This window comes from Carcharhinus amblyrhynchos, chromosome 29 (assembly GCF_965287045.1).
Source record: "Carcharhinus amblyrhynchos chromosome 29, sCarAmb.v2.hapA, whole genome shotgun sequence".
In the NCBI taxonomy this organism is placed as follows: Eukaryota; Metazoa; Chordata; class Chondrichthyes; order Carcharhiniformes; family Carcharhinidae; genus Carcharhinus; species Carcharhinus amblyrhynchos.
The window spans coordinates 35399960-35417680 of record NC_137352.1 but is presented as its reverse complement, the minus strand read 5'-3'; the positions used below and the strand labels follow the sequence as shown (position 1 = coordinate 35417680).

At 45.6% G+C, this 17721-nt stretch overlaps 1 protein-coding gene across 1 annotated transcript in view; it reads left to right on the top strand.

Annotated features, from left to right (window-relative positions):
• LOC145359803 (Fc receptor-like protein 5) overlaps window positions 1-17171 on the top strand; it is a 71360-nt gene extending 54189 nt beyond the window's left edge. The window contains exons 7-10 of the mRNA XM_080214579.1: window positions 2082-2372; window positions 4998-5288; window positions 5657-5953; window positions 17032-17171. Coding sequence (XP_080070705.1) covers window positions 2082-2372; window positions 4998-5288; window positions 5657-5953; window positions 17032-17171 — 1019 coding nt within the window. The remainder of the gene's footprint in view (window positions 1-2081; window positions 2373-4997; window positions 5289-5656; window positions 5954-17031) is intronic.
• Window positions 17172-17721: the final 550 nt, after the last annotated feature.

Below are 17721 nucleotides of genomic sequence, written 5' to 3'. Positions count from 1 at the left end.
ACAGTTAGTGAGATTTTGCAAACCCAGGCAAGTCACGGGGCTTACAGATAGTGCGACATGAACCCAAGATCCCGGTTGAGACCGTCCTCATGTGTGTGGAACTTGGCTATCAGTCTCTGCTCAGCGACTCTGTGCTGTCGTGTGTCGTGAAGGCCGCCTTGGAGAATGTTACCGGAAGATCAGAGGCTGAATGCCCGTGACCGCTGAAGTGTTCGCCAACAGGAAGGAAACACCTCTGTCTGGTGAAGTAGGAGTGAGACGCGTCTCCGTGAAATAGAGCACACAGCAGTCCCTCAGTTCTCTTTGGGAAGTAAGTCTGGCTTTAAGTTTGTCCAGCCTGTTTTCTACAGATTGGACATTTCCAGGGTGTAAGTTGGGGAGGGGGGCCATGCAACTGCATTGTTGCACTCTCACCTGCAGCCTTGTATGTTTTCCATGCATCCTGGAATGTCTGCTTCTTTTCGAGCTTGGGAAACGGTGAGAGTGGTTTGCGGTGTTAAGGGTATAGTTGTGTGCAATGAGATTCTTCACTCTGGTCAGTGTTTGAATGGAGGATTTGTGGCCTGTTTGTGGTTTGTGTGTTGGTAGATGGATCTGCGCAGTCAGGTGTTCTGCTGCCACTTGGATATCGAGACCACACTCCAGCGTGGGTGGGTCAAAGGCCAGTAAGTGGATGACATCCTTGGGGTCACAGCTGCCGGTGAGCCGACGGTCTGGTCCATGTGTTGAGATCCGCTGGGTCAATACCATGTCAGGATCTTCCTTTGGAGGTGGTACGATTCCTAGACCCACGAGTAAATTTAAAATAACAATATTAGGCACTGGGAGTTGATTTTTAGGAGTGTTGGGCGACTGTAGAAAGGGGGGACTGGACTGAGTGTTTGGAGCCTGCAGAAGATCGCGGCTGTCTGGCTCAGAGGGGTTGGGGGGAGGGGGGTTGGGGGCTGGGAAGGGAGGGGGGTTGGGGGGAGGGGTTGGAGGCTGGGGAGGGAGGGGGGTTGGGGGCCAGGGGGGAGAGGGCTGGGGAGTGGGGGGGGGTTTGGGGCTGGAGGGGGAGGGGGTTTTGGGGGCTGGGGAGGGAGGGCGTTGGGGGAGGGGGGTTGGGGGCTGTGGGGGGAGGGGGTTGGAGGCTGGGTAGGGAGGGGGGTTGGGGGCTGGGGGGAGGGGCTGGGGTGGGAGGGGGTTTGGGGCTGGAGGGGGAGGGGTGCTGGGGGTTGGGGGCTGGGGAGGGAGGGGGGTTGGGGCTGGGGGAAGGGGGGTTGGGGGCCAGGGGGGGAGGGGGCTGGGGAGGGAGGGGGGTTGGGGGCTGGGATGGAGGGGATTTGGGGCTGGGGATGGAGGGGTTTGGGGCTGGGGTGGAGGGGGCTTGGGGGCTGGGGGGAGGGGGTTTGGGGGCTGGGGGGAGGGGGGTTGGGGACCAGGGGGGAGAGAAGCTCCAGATGAAGCCCCAGGGATGCAGGTCTGGTCATTGTAGACCAGTAGAATGAAGGTCCCGTCTCCCATGGTGTTTTTCTGGTCTCTGTCCAAGATAGGGAAATCTCTGCCATCTGATTCTAGCTAGGAGTCTGTGACATTCACAGAGGGCCCTAGGGAGTAGAGAAATTGGCTTTCAGAAGTTTAAACCTTCTGGACAAATCCCACAATTCCTGATGTCTATCTTCAGTCACTCATCCACTTTCCAAATATCCAGACAGTGGATAATTTGACTGATGCCCATCAGACTCCCATCGCAGATTTTCGAAGTAGAACTACTCACCTTATCAAAAGCCTTCTGAAAATCCACTGTAGCTGCGAGTTCCTCTTTTCTATTCTGCTAGTTACATCCTCAAAAACTCAATCAATTTTGTTAAACATCACTTCCTTTTCTTAAATCCAGGTTGACCAAGCCCAATCCTATTATTTTCCAATGTTTTTTCACTTGGCCTTTCTCCTTACCATGCTAAAGGAATTTCATTGTGAATGTAGATTGTCATTGGGCAATATAAACACTTTAATTCAATACAAATGTTGAGAAGTGATAAAGCACACATTTAACATGGGAGAACTGTACCTAATCCTTTGTTTCATCAATTTTACCTTAGATCCTCTAACACCACCAGAGATAGTATTTGATCAGTCGACTGCGGTTTACATAGAAGGAGAAACAGTCACCATGACATGCAGGGTGAACCCCGAATATCTGGGTAAAATTTACTTTTACAGAGAAAACCAACTCCTGAACTCTAATCAGCTCTTCACAAAGGACAATATTGGAACATTTCTGGCTACCAGTGCAAACCAAGGAGAACGTTACCAATGTAAATATGGAGCCTACATTAAAAGAAGGTGGTTCGAATCACATATCAGTAAATCTGTGACAGTCACTATAGTGGGTGAGTAAAGTGGAAAATTGATTGTTAATGCATAGAGTCATAGAGGTTTACAATATGGAAACAGGCCCTTTGGCCCAATTTGTCCATGCGACCTTTCTTTTTAAACCCCCAAAATAATCCCAATCCCTCTATACCCATCATACCCATGTAACTATCTAAATGCTTTTTAAAAGATAAAATTGTACCCACCTCTACTATACCTCTGACAGCTCACCACCCTCTGTGTGAAAAAAATTGCCCCTCTGGACACTTTTGTATTTCTTCCCTCTCACTTTAAACCTATGCTGTCTAGTTTTAGACTCCCCTACCTTTGGGAAAAGACATTGACTATCTACCTTGTCTATGCCCCTCATTATTTTATAGACCTCTATAAGATCACCCCTCAGCCTCCTACACTCCAAAGAAAAAGTCCCAGTCTATCCAGCCTCTCCTTATAACTCAATCCATCAAGTCCCGGTAGCATCCTAGAAAATCTCTTCTGCACTCTTTCTAGTTTAATAATATCCTTTCTATAATAGGGTGACCAGAACTGTACACAGTATTCCAAGTGTGGCCTTACCAATGTCTTGTACAACTTCAACAAGACGTTTCAACTCCTGTATTCAATGTTCTGATCGATGAAACCAAGCATGCCGAATGCCTTCTTCACCACTCTGTCCACCTGTGACTCCACTTTCAAGGAGCTATGAACCTGTACCCCTAGATCTCTTTGTTCTGTAACTCTCCCCAGTGCCCTATCATTAACTGAGTAAGTCCTGCCCTGGTTCAATCGACCAAAATACATCACTTCCATTTATCTAAATTAAACTCCATCTGCCATTCATCAGCCCACTGGCCCAATTGATAAAGATCCTGTTGCAATCTTAGATAACTTTCTTCACTGTCCACTATGCCACCAAACTTTGTGCCATCTGCAAACTTACTAACCATGCCCCCTAAATTCACATCCAAATCATTAAATGGCAAATAACAGTGGACCCAGCACTGATCCCTGAGGCACACTGCTAGTCACAGGCCTCCAATTTGAAAAACAACTCTCTAGAACCACCCTCTGGCTTCTGTCATCAAGCCAATTTTGTTTCCATTTGGCTACCTTACCCTGGATCCCATGAGATTTAACCTACCATGTGATATCTTGTCAAAGTCCATGTAGACAACACCAACTGCACTGCCCTCATTTACCTTCTTGATTACCCCTTCAGAAAACTCAATCAAATTTGTGAGACATGATTTTCCACTCCCCGACCGTGAGCACCCCCCGCAACCACACCGCTCCCCTCCACCCTCACTGATCACTGTGCAGAGTAAGCAGAGGGTCCCCCCCTCACTGAGCAACCTACCTCCAGTCTGACCCTGCCCCCCAGTAGGCTCTGCCCTCTCAGGCCCTATTCCCTTCGCACTGCCCCATGTCTAGTGGGCATTGATAGGGGGACGGGCTAAAACTGTGCAAGGGACAGCCCTCGTTGCCCCTAACCGCCTGGGAGGGGAAGGGGATGGGTGAGATACTCAATGGCCTCCGGTTCTACTAGCGAGGCCATGAAGCAGAGAGTATTGTGTTCTAGTCTCGCCAATTACATTGAAATTGCCAAATCAATAAATGTAAATAATATATTCAGCCATATATCTACTCCCTGTAAGATTGTGAGAGGCAAAAATTCAGGTTCCTCGGCTCTGTTCTGATCTTAGCGGCTCGCTGTGTCCATTGGCTGGCAGTAAGTTCGCCCCTGAGTCTCTAGTGAAATCTCAACAGAGAAAGATCTTTATGTTTTAACTCATGTGATATGATAATTATTGCACAACTTTCTTCCTGATTCCCAAACTTATTCCTTATATTTTTGAACAAGAAGGCTAAAATTTTTAAGGGCATTTCAAATGATTCTTTTCCTCTCTCTCGCCATTTTAACCTCCTCTTGAAACCTCACCATCTGAAAAATCTGCTGTTTTATCAAAATTCTCACCCAGTAACATTTTTGTCTGAGACCTGAATCCTCACAGTTAGTGCACTCTTTTTACATTAATCTGAGGCACTGGTCCATTTGCGAAAATTGAATTTCCTTTTATTGCACTGATATTCCAGAGACCAATTTCTGCATCATTATCCGATTTTGGTATTAGAACCATGCCTCGTGTACTTTTAGATGTGCTTCCATACTGATTTTGTTAACTCTGAGTTCAGGATGGAACTAACCTTTCCTTGAATTGTATAGTCATGATTCTAATTACCAACCTGCTAGCAGACACAGGCGGCACGGTGACAAAGTGATTAGCACTGCTGCCTCACAGCACCAGGGACCCAGGTTCAATTCCGGCCTTGGGTCACTGTCTATGTGGAGTTTGCATATTCTCCCTGTGTCTGTGTGGGTTTCCTCCGGGTGCTTTAGCTTTGTCCCACAGTCCAAAGATGTGTGGGTCAGGTTGATTGGCTGTGCTAAATTAACCCTAGTGTCAAGAGGATTAGCCATGTAAATATGTGGGGTTACGGGAATAGAACCTGGGTGGGATTGTGGTCAGTGCAGACTCGATGGGCTGAATGACTTCCTTCTGTACTGTAGGGATTCAATGATTCTATAAGACATGAAAACCCTCATTCAATTCCTCATTCATGCTTGAATTTTTTTAAAACAGTTCCACTAACAGCGCCAGAGATATCACTGGATCAATCGATTGGGGTGTATCTAAAAGGAGCGACCATCAAAATGACCTGCATCGTGAACAGACAATACAACGGTACAATCTATTTTTACAGAAATAATCAGATGCTGAATTCTCATCAACTCTTTACAAAGAGGAACACCGGAATATTCAGGGTTACTAGTACAAACCAAGGAGGACGGTACCAATGCAAATATAAAACTGTTGTGAATAAAAGGAAGTTCAGGTCCCAGCTCAGCAAGCCTGTGACAATCACTATAGCAGGTGAGAAACCACATACAGAAATGTCCAGACAACACTCTGGACATTTAAAAAAATACAACTTTACTGTAATGTGTGTGTGTATTTATTGGTATAATTGCATGAAGATGCCTTTACTTCTACACACAAATTCTCTTGCATTAAAGGCCAACATGCTATTTGTCTTCTTAACTGTGTCTGCATTTAATGTTAAGTTTTAAAGTATATTTTATTACTGTCACAAGTAGGTTTACATTAACACTGCGATGAAGTCACTGTGAAAGTTTGTTAAAATTCATGTATTTTTTTCGAATCACTAGACTGGAAACCATGAATGAATTTCAGTTGTAATGGTTGGGATTATTGATCTTCTGGTTCCATTTGAATTACAGGTCTCCCTAAACCATATATATCAATGGATTCTAGTCTAGCTTCACTGAGGGGGAAAGTCACCTTCAATTGTACAAGCCCCAAGTATCTTCCTGGATTAACATTTTATCTGCACAAACTTGGAGATTCAAATTATTTGGAAGCCAAGGCTGCTGCTGTCCAATACAAAACTGTGACGTTCACCATTGTCAAGATAAATCATACCAATGAAGGAAACTATACCTGCTTGTATAAAGTAGATGGGAAGAGAAGGCGGCTAACGTCAGCACTGAGCAACCTTGTGCATTTCACTGTGAAAGGTGAGTGAAATTCAGTCGCTGCATTTCCTAGAACTGCACTTTTCGAATATTGGAGCAGGAATAGTTTGTTCGATCTCTCAAGCTGTGTTACCATTTGTAGACTGGAGAATTTGGGAGTGTTTTCCTTGGAGAAGGGAAAGTTGAGAGCAGATTTGATAGAGGTATTCAAAACATGAGGAGTGTGGACTGAATACGTGGAAGAAGCTGTTTCCAATGATAGAATGATTAGAAATAGAGCATAAATGTTTGGAATTGATAAAAGAAGGATTGACAATTGAGACATTCAAGATGGAATTGGATTATTATCTGCCTAAGAAGAATGTGGAAGGTTCCGGGCAGAAGTTGGGCAGTGGTCCCAGGTGAATTGCTCCTTCTTTATTGCAGTAATTGTGTGAGAGTTGTGTGGCATAGTGTTATTGATAGTGGACTAGCCCAGGGGCCCTGCTCTGGGAACCTGTGTTTGAATTTCACCTGTGGTGAAATTTTAATTCAATAAAAATCTAGAATTAAAGTCTAATGACCAAAGTCAGTTCTTGTAATGCCATTTAGGGAAGGAAATTTGCCATCCTTACCTAGCCTACAGGTGACTCCAGAACCACAGAAAGAGGTTGACTCTTAATTGCCCTCTGAAATGGCCCAGCAAACTGCTCAGTTCAATTAAGGATGGGCTGGCCTGGCCACTGATACCCACATCCTGTGAATGAATTCTGAATGTTTGATTCAGAAAAACTACATTGAGATTACTCATTGCAGTTTGTTCCATTTTGTTCACGAAGGTCACTGAAAAGTGGTAACCTATTTTTACTTGTAAAGGGCCCCTCATCAATATATCCTTCTACTCCTTTTCTCCCAATATTTATTTTTTATTTGTTTTTGTTTATCTGTTTGGGAAGGCAGTGGGGAGCTGGCTTTATGAATCAGTGCAATCCACGCAGTATAATTACAGTCAAATTGCTGTTAGAGAGGGTTAACATAGAACATAGAACATAGAACACTACAGCACAAACAGGCCCTTCGGCCCACAAGTTGCGCCGATCACATCATCACCTACCAACCTACAGACCTATCTATAACCCTCAATCTCATTAAACCCCATATACTCATCCAGGAGTCTTTTAAAAGACCCCAGCGAGTTCGCCTCCACCACCACTGACGGCAGCCGATTCCATTCACTCACCACCCTCTGAGTGAAAAACGTACCCCTAACATCACTTCTGAACCTCCCTCCCCGCACCTTAAATCTGTGTCCTCTCGTAGCAACCATTTCAAACCGGGGAAATAGCCTCTGAGAATCCACCCTATCTATTCCTCTCAACATTTTGTAAACTTCTATCAGGTCGCCTCTCAACCTTCGTCTCTCCAGGGAAAAGAGTCCCAGCTTCCTCAACCTAACTTCATAAGGCATGCCTCCCAGTCCAGGCAACATCCTTGTAAATCTCCTCTGCACCCTTTCAATAGCTTCTACATCTTTCCTATAGTGAGGCGACCAGAACTGCGCACAATACTCTAAATGAGGCCTGACAAGGGTCTTATAAAGTTCCAGCATTACCTCCCGACTCCTAAACTCAATCCCTTGATGAATGAAGGCCAGTACACCATACGCCTTCTTGACCACCTCCTCCACCTGCGAGGCTGATTTAAGAGTCCTGTGGACCCGGACCCCAAGATCCTTCTGCTCCTCAACACTACTCAGACTTCTGCCCTTGATAGTGTACTCGTTCATCCCGTTGGTTCTGCCAAAATGGACGACTACACATTTATCCGCGTTGAAGTCCATCTGCCACTTCTCCGCCCATTCCTGCATCCTATCTATGTCCTGCTGCAACTTTTGCCATCCTTCCAGATCATCCACAACACCACCGACCTTCGTGTCATCAGCGAACTTACTTACCCATCCCTCCACTTCCTCATCCAGGTCATTTATGAAAATGACAAACAACAAGGGTCCCAGAACAGATCCTTGAGGCACTCCGCTGGTGACTGACCTCCATTCAGAAAAAGCCCCATCCACGACCACTCTCTGCCTTCTGCAGGCAAGCCAGTTCTGGATCCACAAGGCCAAAGGCCCTTGGATCCCATGCCCTCTCACCTTCTCAAGAAGTCTTGCATGGGGGACCTTATCAAACGCCTTGCTGAAGTCCATGTACACTACGTCCACGGCACTTCCTTCGTCAATGTGTTCAGTCACATTATCGAAGAACTCAACTAGGCTTGTAAGGCACGACCTGCCCTTGACAAATCCATGCTGACTATTCCTGATCATGTCAAACCTCTCCAAATGTTCGTAAATCTTGTCCCTCAGAAGCCTCTCCATCAGCTTACCAACCACTGAGGTCAGACTCACCGGTCGGTAATTTCCCGGGCTATCTCTGTTCCCTTTCTTGAAAATAGGAACTACATCCGCAATCCTCCAATCCTCTGGAACCTCTCCCGTCTCCATTGACGACGCAAAGATCATCGCCAGGGGCTCTGCAATCTCTTCCCTCGCCTCCCACAGTATCCTGGGGTACATCCCATCTGGTCCAGGCGACTTATCTACCTTGATAGAATTCAAAAGTTCCAACACATCCTCCTCCTTAATATTCACGTACTCAATCCTTTCCATCTGCTGCAAATCCATAACAAAATCTCCCAGATCGGCTTCCACCGTGAATACTGAGGCGAAGTACTCGTTAAGCACCTCTGCCATTTCTTCTGGTTCCACACAAACCTTTCCCCCCTCACCTTTTATAGGTCCTATCCCTTCTCTTCTTATCCTTTTACCTTTCACATATTTATAGAAGGCCTTGGGATTCTCCTTAATCTTACCCGCCAAGGTCTTCTCATGACCCCTTCTGGCTCTCCTAATTTCCCTTTTAAGTTCCCTCCTACAGTCCTTATACTCCTCAAGATCTTTAACATCTCCTAATTCCCTGAACCTCTTGTACACCTTCCTTTTCTTCCTGACTAGGTTCAACACATCCTTTGTGCACCACGGTTCCCTCGACCCACCAAAACCCCCTCGTCTCATCGGAACGTTGTCATTCAGAGCTCCAGACACACATTCCTTGAATATCTGCCACCTTCCTTCGGTACTTTTCCCTAAGAACACCTCCTTCCAGTTTATTTGTCCAAGTAACTTCCTGACTTCTTCGTATCTCCCCTTACCCCAGACAAACACCTTCCTAGCCTGCCTGATCCTATCTCGTTCCAACGCAATTGTGAAGGAGATAGAATTATGGTCACCATTTCCAAGATGCTCACCTACCAAAAGATCCATCACCTGCCCTGGTTCATTCGCCAGTACCAGGTCAAGTACAGCCTCTCCCCTCGTAGGCTTGTCCACATACTGCGTCAGGAAACCTTCCTGAACACACCTAACAAACTCCTCCCCATCTATACCCCTTACCCTAGGGATATTCCAGTCGATGTTTGGGAAATTGAAGTCTCCCATCACGACAACTCTGTTGTTAAAACATCTCTCCAGAATCTGTTTCCCTATTTGCACTTCAACTTCCCTGTCACTATTGGGCGGCCTATAGAATACACCCAGCAAAGTTTTTGACCCTTTGCTGTTCCTAACTTCCACCCACAGAGATTCTGTAGACAATCCCTCCACGACATCCTCTTTCTCTGTAGCCATGACACTGTCCCTGATCAACAGTGCCACTCCACCACCCCTTCTGCCACCCTCCCTGTCCTTCCTGAAGCACCTGAAGCCTGGCACCTGAAGTACCCAGTCCTGTCCCTGAGACATCCAAGTCTCCGTAATGGCCACCACATCACATTCCCAAACAGCTATCCACGCCCTAAGCTCATCTACCTTATTCACTATACTCCTTGCATTAAAATATATACACTTCAGCCCTTCAGTCTGGGCATTTCCCATCTCCACCACCTGTCTAACCTCCCTCCCATACTGCCTGCGGTCCTCCCCTACCTGGGAGCGAACCTCCTCCGTCCCAGTTTCCCCATCACAGTTCCCTCCCCCCATCCTTTCTAGTTTAAAGTCCCTCCGGTAGCCTTAGCCAGTCTTCCCGCCAAGATACTAGTCCCCCTGGTATTTAAGTGCCACCCGTCCTTACTATAGAGGTCCCACCTACCCCTAAAGAGGTCCCAGTGATCTAGGAACCGAAATCCCTGCCCTCTACACCAGTCCCTCAGCCACGCATTCACCCTCCACCTCATTTCATTTCTTCCCTCATTCTCCCGTGGCACAGGCAGCAATCCTGAGATTACTACCTTTGCTTTTCTCTTCCTCAGCTGCCTACCCAGTTCCCTATAGTCCCTTTTCACGAGTGCCTCCCTCTTCTTACCTACATCAGTAGTACCTATATGTACTACTACCTCCGGTTCCTCACCCTCCCCTTTCAGGATGTCTGGGACACGCCCAGAGACATCCCGGATCCCAGCCCCAGGGAGACAAACCACCATCCGCGACTCCCTTCTACGTCCACAAAAACGCCTGTCTGCGCCCTTCACTGTGGAGTCCCCTATTAACACTACCTTTCTGCTTCCCTTTTTGATTTTTTGGCTCACTGGCTCAGCTCCAGAGAGCTGGCCACCGCTTCCTCCCTCAGATGAGCTGTCCCCCCCAGTAGTACTCAGGCCGGAGTACTTATTTTGAAGGGGGACATCCACCGGAGTGCTCCCCATCACCCGTGTTTTCCCCTTCCTAATAGTAACCCAAGTGCCCTCATCCCGTTGCCCTGGTGTGACTACCTGCTGGTAGCTCCTTTCTATAACCTCCTCACTCTCCCTAACTAGCCGAAGGTCCTCGAGCTGCATTTGCAGCTCCTTAACCTGGTTTCGTAGGGCCTGCAACTCCACACACCGAGCACAGGTTCTCCAAGAATTTGATGCAGGGATACAGGGATAATTACGTGGATTTTAAAAGGGTGTTTTAGATTTGATTTAAGTTAGCTACTCATGGAGTATTACTGGAACTTAAATTGCCTTTTTAAACTGTTCGAGATCAACAGAGATATTATCATCAGTCAGAGATATAGACACTGAATTAGAAAAAAACATCAGGTTTATTGATTATGGGCAAATTTTAAACAACAATTCAATTAAAAATTGTATCAATCGACTACTAATTAATCAACTGCAGAGCAATTAATCTACTTAACAAACTAAATCTTATCAAATAACAAATGGAGAAGGAATGTAGGTAAACTTATCAATGTAACTCAGACTTTCAAATAAGTAATCAATCCAAGAGATGCAGACAATAACCTTGACTCCTCACACCAACAGAGAGACTGTCACTGCCTCAGAGAAGGAACACACTTTCTTCCTGAGGTTTCTATTGATAGGGAAGCTATTATTGTTCCAGTATTAACAACATTCAGACTCCATATTGACAGGAGAATACTCAGCTGCCCCCTCAGGTTTGTTAGAAGACAACCTTCACAATGCTTGGCCACACTCAACCACCCCTGATAAATCTGAACTGTTGTTCCACACTACCTGGGCATGAGCCAGGCGGTGTGCCTTAATCATTATCGCCCCGTGGCTCTGACACCCATTATTATGAAGTGCTTCAAAACGCTAGTCACAGAATGAATCAATTCTGGCCTCTCAGATTGCCTGGACCCTCTACAGTTTGCCTATTGCTGCAACAGGTTCACAGCAGATGTCATCTCCTTGGCCCTACACTCAACCTAGAACACCTGGATAACAAAGACACCTATGACAAACTCCTGTTTATTGCCTTCAATAACATTAGTCCTACAAAATTCATCTCTAAACTCTGTGGCCTGGGCCTCGGTTCCTCATTTTTCTACATGGAGGTCGGTCACCAGTGGAGTGCCCCAGGGATCTGTTCTGGGACCCTTGCTGTCTGTCATTTCCATAAATGACCTGGATGAGAAAGTGGAGGGATAGGTTAGTAAGTTCGCCGACGATATGAAGATTGGTGGTGTTGTGGATAGTTTGGAGGGATGTCAGAAGTTGCAGCGTGACATAGATAGGATGCAAGACTGGGCGGAGAAGTGGCAGATGGACTTCAACATGGATAAATGTGTAGTGGTCCATTTTGGCAGGACCAATGGGATGAAGGAATACAATATCAAGGGTAGGAGTCTTAGCTGTGTTGAAGAGCAGAAGGATCTTGGGGTCCGGGTCCACAGGACTCTTAAATCGGCCTCGCAGGTGGACGATGTGGTCAAGAAGGCGTATGGTGTACTGGCCTTCATTAATCGAGGGATTGAGTTTAGGAGTCGGGAGGTAATGCTGCAGCTTTACAAGACCCTTGTCAGACCTCACTTGGAGTACTGTGCGCAGTTCTGGTCGCCTCACCATAGGAAGGACGTGGAAGCTATTGAGAGGGTGCAGAGGAAATTTACAAGGATGTTGCCTGGATTGGGAGGCATGCCTTATGAAGATAGGTTGAGGGAGCTGGGACTCTTCTCCCTGGAGAGACGAAGGTTGAGAGGTGACCTGATAGAGGTTTATAAGATGTTGAGAGGAATAGATAGGGTGGATTCTCAGAGGCTATTTCCCAGGGCTGAAATGGTTGCTACGAAAGGACACAGGTTTAAGGTGCTGGGAAGCAAGTACAGAGGAGATGTTAGGGTAAGTTTTTCACTCAGAGGGTGGTGAGTGAGTGGAATCGGCTGCCGTCGGTGGTGAGGGAGGTGAACTCGCTGGGGTCTTTTAAAAGACTTCTGGATGAGTATATGGGATCTAATGGCATTGGCAGTTATGGATAGTTCTATGGCTTGGTAGGTATAGATGTGATCGATGCAACTTGTGGGCCGAAGGGCCTGTTTGTGCTGTAGTGTTCTATGTTCTCCCTCTGTGACTGGATCCAAGACATCCTAACCTACAGACCACAATCTGTAAGGATAAGCAACAACACCTCCTCCACAATCATCCTCAACACCGGTGCTCCACAAGGCTGTGTTCTCAGCCCTCTACTATATCCTATGACTATGTGACCAAATTCCCCTCCAGCTCGATTTTCAAGCTGATGACACCACCATAGTGGGTCAGATCTCAAAGAATGACAGGAGTGAGATAGAGAATCTGGTGAACTGGTGCAATGACAATAATCTCTCCCTCAATTTCAATAAAATGAAAGAGATAGCCATTGACTTCAGGATGAGAGTGAAGAGCATGCCCCTGTCTCCATCAATGGTGATGAAGTGGAAATGGTCGAGAGCTTCAAGCTTCTCGGTGTCCAGATCACCAACAACCTGCCCTGGTTTCCCCACGCCAACGCTATAATTAAGAAAGCCCACCAATGCCTCTACTTTCTTAGGAGGATAAGGAAATTTGGCATGTCAGCTATGGCTCCAATCAACTTTGCAGATGCACCATAAAAAGCACCCTTTCTGGTTTATCATGGCTTGGTATGGCTCCTGCTCTGCCCAAAACCGCAAAAATGTTGTGAACAAAGCCCATTATGCAAACTAGCCTCCCATCCATTGACTCTGTCTACACTTCCCGCTGCCTCGGAAAAGCAACCAACATAATCAAGGTTCCCACAAGCCATGGACATTCTTTCTTTCACCTTCTTCCATCAGGAAAAAGATACAAAAGTCTGAATTCACGTACCAATTGACTCAAGAACAGCTTCTTCTCTGTTGCCAACAGACTTCTGAATGGACCTACCTTATGTTAAGTTGATCTTTCTCTAAACCCTAGCTATGACTGTAACAGTACATTTTCAACCCTCTCCTTTCCTTCTCTATGAACAGTATGCTTTGCCTGTATCGTGCCTAAGAAATAATACTTTTCACTGTATATTAATAAATGTGACAGTCATAAATCAGCTCAAGTCAAAATGGTTCCAATAATTATTTTTCTTTCTTAGCAAGTGTATTAGGAGTCCACCTTAGCTAATTTTGGTCCATAATTTGTCATTAATTGTAATGGTTAATTTCCATTGATTCCAACTAATTATGTAAATGATATTAAACCTAAAACAATGCCTTGCTCTAAGCTGTGACTCTTATCTTTACAGAATCCCACTCATTGAGATCTGAAATCTGATGGTCAAGGACAGTGTGTGTCTCAGATATGGTGGGGAAGAGGGTCTCGAGAGCTTTTGTCAGCTCTTTTAACTTTCTCAAAGATGTGGAAAGATGCAGAAATAACATAAACTGATGTCTAATTAATTACTGATCATTAATTACTTATCTCTCAATCATCAGAATATATGAGATTTTCTAATGAAATCAACTGTTGCCAGTTGGTGACCACTTTGTCAGTCTATATTAGATTAGTTGGTAACAAAGTTTCTGACCTTAATTTTCTATTGCAGTGTTCTCAATCCTAAACAGGTGGTTTCATTTTTTCTCAACATGGAATCACAGAATTATAGAGTGCAAAAAGAGCCCTTTGGCCAATTGAATCTGTGCCAACACGTGAAAACCACCTAATCAACCTCCATAATCCCATTTAACAGCACTTGCCCCCGAGACTTGCATGTTATGATGTGCCAAGTGCTCACTTTTTAAAGGATGTGAGACCACTTGCCTCTACCACTCTCCCAGGCAGCACATTCCGCACCATCATCACCCTGAGAGTAATAAGGTTTTTCTTCAAGTCCCCCCACACCTCATCTTGAACCTATATCCCCTCTGACCTTCATCTGAAGGGAACAGCTGCTCCTTACCCTCACTTCATAACTTGATTCATAGCCCTGAATGTTAAGAAGTGTTAAGTGCTCATCCAGATACTTTCTAAAGGATTTAAAGCAACCCACCTCTACCACCTCCTGCCTCTCACCTTCAACCTATGTCCCTTAATGACTGACCCTTCAAGTAAGGGAGAATAGCTGCTCCTTATCCACATTATCCAAGCGCTTCATAATTTTGTACACCTCGATCAGGTTGTCCCTCAGCCTTTTCTGTTTCAATGAAAACAACCCAAGCCTATCCAACCTTTCTTCATAAATTAAATGTTCCATTCCAGGCCGTATTCTGATGAATCTCCTCTGCACTCCACCCAGTACAATCACACCCTTCTGATAATGTGACGACCAGAACTGCACACAGAACTCTCGCTGTGGCCTCACCAAAGTTCTATAAAACTTGAACATGACTTCCATGCTTTTGTAATCTATGGCTCAACTGATAAAGGCAACTGTCCCATATGTCTTTTCAACCACCCTACTAACATGTTCTTCTGCCTTCAGAGATCTGTGGACAAACACGCCGAGGTCCCTTTGTTCCTCAGAACTTTCTAGTGTCCTGCCATTTGTTGAATACTTTCTTGTCAAATTACTCCTTCCAAAGTATATCATCTCAACTTTTCAGGATTAAATTCTACCTGCCATTTATCTGCCTATTTGACCATTCTGTTTATATCTTCTTGTACTCCAGGACACTCTGCCTCATTGTTAACCGCCACTTCTTAAATGTGATGAGGGTCTCTGCCTGCACCACCTTTTCAGGCAGAGTTCCAGAGATATGGGGGTAGGGCCTGGGTGGGGTTGTGGTCGGTGCAGACTCGATGGGCCGAAAGGCCTGTTTCTGCACTGTAGGGTCCTATGTTCTATTACCCTCTGGGTGAAAAGGTTTTTCTTCACATCCCCTCAAAAACTTCTGCCTCCTGGTCATTGATCCCTCTACCAAAGGGAAAACCTGTCTACCCTATGCCCCTCATAATCTTATACATCTCAATCATTTTCCCCCACAGTCTCCTCTGCTCCAAGGAAAACAACAGCAGTCTATCCAATTCTCTTCATAACTAAAATGTTCCAACCCATCAACATCCTGATAAATCCTCTCTGCACCCTTTCCAGTGTTATCACATCCTTCCTGTAATGTAGATTGCAGAACTGCACACAATACTCTAGCTGTGGCTGAACCAACATTTTCCATGGTTCCTCTCTATAGCCTTTCTTCTCTTAAACTCCGTGCCTCAACTAATAAAGGCAAGTACACCATGGAACTCCTTAACCACTTTGTCCACCTGTTCTGCTCTCTTTTGCCTTTATACAGCCCAACCTATTTTCCATTCTGAATGACCTCACCTTATATATCCCCAGCAGCTATTCACTGCAAAGGGATTGATCTTGAACTGTTATTAACTCTCTAGCACAAGTTTACACAATAGTTTCAGAGGAGCAATGTGTTCTGTTTTATCAGGACAGGGAGAGATAGATGAGGAAATGGGATGAGCTGAGGGAAGAGTCAGTCTCATTTTAACAGGGTTTAGGGGGCAGATTCAGGGTGAGTTCTCCCTTTGTAACCGCAAGGTATATTTACAAAAAGAAATTCTTGTTTATAATCATTGGGCTGTGTGTTTTGTTCTCACTCTCAATATCAATGATCCCAAGTTAATATTCATGTTTGTTTGAAAAGGAGCTCGGTCGATTGGCTGTGCTAAATTGCCCCTTTCGGCTCTATTTTACCATTTTGATTCTAAATGCTGGGCAGACTTGAAACTGGGAATGTTTCAGATCTGATTTTTAGACCTGTTGTCAGGCGCTCCTATATGAACTCTGCTTGAAAAAGTATCAGCAATTCCGAATCACATTGCAGAAGCCTGTGAAAGGGGTTTAACGCGCCTGAAATCCTGCAGCTCCGATCGGCACCTCCACTGCGCATGCACAGAAAAAAAGATAAAATGCCGCTCCCCCACCACATCCCTCTCAGGTCAAATAATGCCTCCCCTACCCCCCACAGACATTGCCCCACCCCCACAACATTACTGACCACCCTTATCCCCCCACACCCTGGCACCCAGGCTGACCATAGGCACCCCCCCCATCCCCCTCACTGATCTCAGGCAGAGGGGCAGATCCCATTTTTAAACAATGATTTTTATTTCAAGCAGTGATTTTGATTTTAAACATTGATTTTGATTTTATGGCAGTGATTTTTACAGCAGTGATTTCATGCTGTTAATTTATAGGGAAACTGAGGAGAGGGATGGGACTATATCATGGACAGCAAAAGCAATTCCACCTGTTTCACTTTCTACACAAAATCCAATGTTTCCATACGAGTGTTGGAAAAGCCCTTATTCTCTGTGGGAGTGCAATCTGGATGTCGCCATGACTCGACCCCTGTTTTATTTTTCATTAAGCTGTGTTTTATGCAGAATCTGTTGATTATATTGTGTCTCTTTGTCTCACTTAGAAAAATCGGCAGGGCTGGAAGCTGCTGTTGGCTCTTCTTTGACGATGGTGATCACCCTCGCTCTGCTGGCTGCCTGCTTCTGGAAGAAAGGTAGGTTATCCAATATCAAATGTCCCTTCATTGTAACCACAGGCGACTAACCAACAACTGTCTGTCTTCCTCGCAATTAATCATCTCAAGCTATCTGCCATTGGATACCTACTCAAAGAACAAAGAACAAAGAACAACCCAGCACAGGAAACAGGCCCTTCGGCCCAACGAGCCTGCGCCACCGCGCGCCGCTGTTACTCATGGCAACAAATGATGGGAAATTATGAACACGGTGGTGGGGGGATTATCTTGGGGATAAATTAAGAGAAAATTTGGAAGAAATAAATTGTGTGAAACCGTAGCTCAAGATATTGTCCAAATTAATTTGCCTCTCCAAACTCACAGGTGGAGGCCCACACCAGTGGTCTCCTGGGCGTGTATCTGAGGGGTGTCTGTGGCCTGGGGGGTTGGGGGGGGGGGCAGGTGGGACAGTGATGGGGTGGCGATATTTGATGACACCATTTTCCTGCAAAACCTTTTCTTCTTTGGCCAATTAGGAGCATCAGTCAACATAACTATAGAATCTCCTGTGATGTTGTATTTTCCGCTCCTGACACTGTCACTTATAAAACTCCATTCTCATCCCCTCTGATTTACCAT